The sequence below is a fragment of the Diaphorina citri genome, unplaced genomic scaffold, assembly GCF_000475195.1.
Source record: "Diaphorina citri unplaced genomic scaffold, Diaci psyllid genome assembly version 1.1 scaffold7764, whole genome shotgun sequence".
In the NCBI taxonomy this organism is placed as follows: Eukaryota; Metazoa; Arthropoda; class Insecta; order Hemiptera; family Psyllidae; genus Diaphorina; species Diaphorina citri.
Window position 1 is genome coordinate 1 of NW_007385140.1, and position 4945 is coordinate 4945.

Here is a 4945-nt window from a genome sequence, read left to right on the forward strand (position 1 = left end):
TTTGTTTTTACTTTTTCCCTCTTTCTATTCATATCCTAATATAGCTTAAGTACATAACCACAATCTTATTCATTCTACTCAAGGTTGGTACCTACTGTATTTTTTATAAATTTTCATTATCATTAGTTGTTATTGGTTCTTGTATTTTGAATTCTACTATTTTGGTCTCTCTAGTTATACAGTTGTCATTTTACTTTTTTTTATTCTGTATTGTATACCTATTGTAATGTTTATTATTATTTTATTATTTTTCTTCTTTTTTTACATTCTTATTTATAGAGAAGAGGTGTTTGTTGTATATGTAAATACAAAAATTTATTATATTTTTTAAATTTGTTGGATATTTAATTTTAATTGATTTTCCACTATTGATGGAACAATAGTTTCTTTAACAGCATGTGTCACAATTTGTAGTTAACAACAAAGAGATAGTATGAAAAGCAACCACTAGGTTTACACACCAGGGGACCATGGTTCAATTCCAGGGAGAGTCAAAGAACAATAGTTTCTTTAACAGCATGTGTCACAATTTGTAGTAAACAGTAACAAAGACCTGGAGGACTTTCTTATGCTGGATAGTATGAAAAGCAACAAAGAGATAGTATGAAAAGCAACCACTAGGTTTACACACCAGGGGACCATGGTTCAATTCCAGGGAGAGTCAAATTTTATTCAACTCTGTGCTAGAAATACAAGTTCATGGTGTATTCTAGGCTTTCTATTTGTTGGTAAAAAAGAAAAAAATCAACAAAAGACCCAGTGAGGTACCTACTTCCCAGCCAGGCTTCCTTATTTTTGCTCTCCTAAACAAGCTTTAAACATTTTACCCTGTTACTAGGCTACCTAAGTACAGTACCTACTAGCCACATTATTTACAAAGGAACTGAGAATGGAAATAAATATCACTTCTACATGTTAAACATTGTGTCACAATTTGTAGTTAACAACAAAGAGATAGTATTAAAAGCAACCACTAGGTTTACACACCTGGACCATGGTTCAATTCCAGGGAGTCAAATTTTATTCAACTCTGTGCTAGAAATACAAATTCATGGTGTATTCTAGGCTTTCTATTTGTTGGTAAAAAAAAAGAAAAAAATAAACAAAAGACCCAGTGAGGTACCTACTTCCCAGCTAAGCTTCCTTATTTTTGCTCTCCTAAACAAGCTTTAAACATTTTACTCTGTTACCATGACTATAAGGCTACCTAAGTACAGTACCTACTAGCCACATTATTTACAAAGGAACTGAGAATGGAAATAAATATCACTTCTACATGTTAAACATCAAAAAAAGTACCTAGTCTAAACCATTGGTTCTCTGGGTTAGTCTGTTTGCTATGAACATAGATATATCAATAAACCTATCTACACAATTCACAATACAAGTTTCTGTCTTGCTGTCCAATCTTTGGCCTGGTTTGTCTGTCATACACTTGTCCCAGCAAATATCGTTGAATTCAAACATCTGAAACATAGGGAAGAAGTGCAAAATATAGTGCAAAATGTGGCTGGAAAAAGCCAAGAGCATAAATTATGATTTTTTTTTTCCTTTATGGAATAAAAAGTCAGAAAATTAGCAAAGGTTGTGTGCGAACGGCGTCTATTCTTAAAATTTTGTAGCCAAAACTAAATATCAGCCCAAAGCAATCACCCTAGGGCTGACAAAAAAAGGCTGACCCTATCTAAACACGGGAAAAGGCAAAGAAAAAGTCAGGAATTCTGCAGAGTTTCTCATGGAATGAACCCTAGGACCAACATATCTCACATAGACAAGTATTTACCTACATGTTCACAATACACTTACTTGTGCTGTCATTTTTGCTTTCTCCCGTTCCAGCATAAGAAAGTCCTCCAGGTCTTTGTTACTGTTTGCCTTCAGGCCACTCGTAGAAATACGTGCGAAGGCATGTATTCTTAAAATTTTGTAGCCAAAACCAAATCTCAGCCCAAGAGTGATTACCCTAGGACTAATAAAACACGTTGACCCTGTCTAAAAATGGGAAAAGGTGAAGAAAAAGTTGGGAATTCTGCAGAGTTAACTTGAAGAATGGGCCCTTAGGACTAAAGTATCTCATGTAAACAAGTGTATTATTCCACAATACCACTTACTTGAGCAGTCATTTTTGCTTTCTCCCGTTCCAGCATAAGAAAGTCCTCCAGGTCTTTGTTGCTGTTTGCCTTCAGGCCACTCGTAGAAATACTGCCATCATCAAAATTCAACCCTGAATCCACAAAAGACATGGTGCTTTAGGTACTAGTATTTGAACTTATTTTGTTAGTGAATTTTTACTTTCTATTTGACTTGGCTTGTTAAAATGATGAAATACTGGAAAACTATTGAGTAGTAATATTACACAAAGCAAAACAAAAAGGATGTTTTAATCTGGCCTCAATATGATCAGTTTCAGTTTTCAGTGAACAACCTTTTCTAACTTCTGCAGTGAGCTTTTATTTTCTGAATTGAAGAAGGTTAAAAAAAATAAAATAATCACAAAATTTCTCCACTTCCGCAAAATGAAATTTTAAAAGTGAAAGTTCAAACTGTTCAAATAATTCGCGGTCATTTTTCTTATCGAATGACAGGAAAGAACTACGGTAGCCTTTTGAAGACGTCTACCGTAGTTTATAGAACAAGAGCATTGCGATCGATGGATATTGCGTATTGCTGATAAAAGTGAAGCCCAAAGATCCAGCCTCATTCACTCAGCGCAAGCGCTATCGCTAGGTCGCGAGTTCGATTCCCGCCCGATGCGAACTTTATCCGAAACAGATAAGGTTCGTTCTCGGAACGGCTGGCTTTCTCCTATCCTGTCTTCCTTCTCTCTTCACTTTTGGGACGATAAGGCCTTAGCAGTTACAGTTCCCTCTATCAAACCAATCGATCAAACTGATCGTTACAACCCATATAATAGACAGTACCTAAATTGCATTATTCAGCTCTAGCTCTCGTATAAGCTGCGGGGGTGGGATCCTAAGCACCCGAATTTGGTCGCTTAGGGCCCCCAAACGATACATTCAGGAGGCCCCAAATGCATATAATTTCGAGCGTACACGGTATACCCCCCTTGACCGCGGGGACCCCAGGCAAAATCTTGTAGGGGAGGCCTAAAAAACCATAAACTCCATTGTCTCTGTCTGGCTCTCCACAATACTTTTTTTTCGGCCCCTGCCCGAGGGAAGTTTGAGGCCAGTGGCCACAAAGTGAGTTTATAAACTTGGTTTTAAGTATCTGATTGATTGATTTTTAAAAATTCCATTTTTTTTTATTTTTTTTTTTTAGCAAATCAGATTGCTTTGAATCGAAAATAAAACTTTAACGGAGTTTAAACTCAATTTGTGTCCCCCGGCCTCAAAAGAACAAAAAAATCAATCTCCTACGTTTTTCAAAATAAATGAAACTTGGTAAGCCCCGTTCTTGGCTTCACTTCAATATCGTTCTAGGAATACTTTTTTATATGTTCGCGTGTCATTTAAAGAGACGAAATGGCTGTCTCTAGATGCTACACGAGCGAACCTGCCAGATGTCGCATAAGTTAGACATCATAACATTGTAGGTAGTGATGTTCGTATAAAAAAGGAAATTTTAAAAAATACCACCACTGTACTACCTTTCTTAGTAGAGCGACCTGTCAACAGTGAAGGGGCAGTAATCGGGACTTTAACGTTTTCCGCTTTTATGTGTAACCCATGAGGATGGTTTAGTGTTAGGGGTACTACAAAGTAGGTCGGGACACTACAGCGCGAACGTGTGCGAATATGTGAGAGCTTAGGAACACTTGACATTCTTAAGTCGCTTCTTTTGATTAATTCTGAAGGGTTAACTAAAAAAGGTTTCGAGGTGGTGGAGAGGGAGAAGGAAAAGGACCGTACTTGCGTTCTCTTGGGTCTTTTTAGTTGACTGTATCTTGTTCACCTTAAAAATAATTCGTAACAAGAAAAATGTTAAATTATTGTAGAAGTTGGCACATACTTGAGATCCCACATACTCCTAGTTTGATGACAGTATCTTAGCCTACCTACTTTTTATTGATTTCTCGTACCTGTCTCTGTGTCAGACTTGTGAGAGGCTTGCTTGAGTTTTCCTATAAAATATCTACACGTTACTGTTGAGAACACACGAACAGATTAGGTTTTATCACAGCGGTGACACCAGTGAAATCCATAAAGGTATTACACTTACCTTTAAAGGATCATGTTACCTAAGGTGACCCAGTGAGAAGACCATTGGGGTGTGTCCAGGAATGCAAGATTATTATTTTACAGTTCAGTCGGATCTAAAGATGAATGGTAAACGATCTAGTTTTCCGTGATGAGTACTATATTTCACCTAAACAACCTTTTTTTTCATGAGCTCTCTGAACGGTAAACTTTCAGATATCCCACCCTTCTCTAGGACGTAAAGTTGTCGTTAAACATCGAGATAGTAAATGTACCCTTTCATTATTATTGTTTCTTACGTGCCAATACTTTTCTTTTCAAAGGTTGTTAGTTTTCTATGAATGTCGAAAATTTCGCCGATGGGGATAGGGAAGCAAGTACAAAGATTGGCTTGCTGAGAAATTAATTTATGCATTTTCTTTGTGAAATTATATGAATTTATGGTGCCCTCACGGGTAATTGCTAAATAAAATTATTGTGTTAAAAATATGCCTTAAAAAAATTTTTGATTATTATATTGATGTGATCTCTTATATGTGACTTGAATTGATCTTACTGTATTTTTAGTTATTTAAAGACGTTACGGCAGAAGATTTGCCGCTGACGCGGGGGGCTTTTCGGGTTTTTGATGGGAAAAGGAAGAAGTCTGCTTTTTCAAGCGTTTTTTCTCTTCTTTTTTTTAAGCTGACTAAAGGCTTTCGAGAGGCTTGCTTTGTGTTTTTACATTTTGTTTTTAAGTCGACACACTATTATAGCGGTGGTTCTTCCATTTTGTACGCTACCTG

The 4945-nt window shown here is 36.5% G+C and overlaps 1 protein-coding gene and 1 long non-coding RNA gene across 2 annotated transcripts; one reads left to right on the forward strand and one right to left on the reverse strand.

Moving 5' to 3' along the window:
* The first annotated feature begins 6 nt into the window (after positions 1-6).
* LOC113472731 lies at positions 7-736 on the forward strand. Its single transcript, XR_003394928.1, has 2 exons — positions 7-451; positions 622-736. It is a non-coding gene; the product is annotated as an uncharacterized LOC113472731 (long non-coding RNA).
* LOC103522284 (mitochondrial import inner membrane translocase subunit Tim8-like) lies at positions 556-2475 on the reverse strand. Its single transcript, XM_008487390.3, has 3 exons — positions 2112-2475; positions 1277-1467; positions 556-912 (listed from the first exon to the last, which is right to left on the reverse strand). The coding sequence occupies exons 1-2, from the start codon at positions 2241-2243 to the stop codon at positions 1300-1302; spliced, it is 300 nt and encodes a 99-aa protein (XP_008485612.1). The 5' UTR covers positions 2244-2475; the 3' UTR covers positions 556-912; positions 1277-1299.
* Between the last annotated feature and the right edge of the window lie 2470 nt (positions 2476-4945).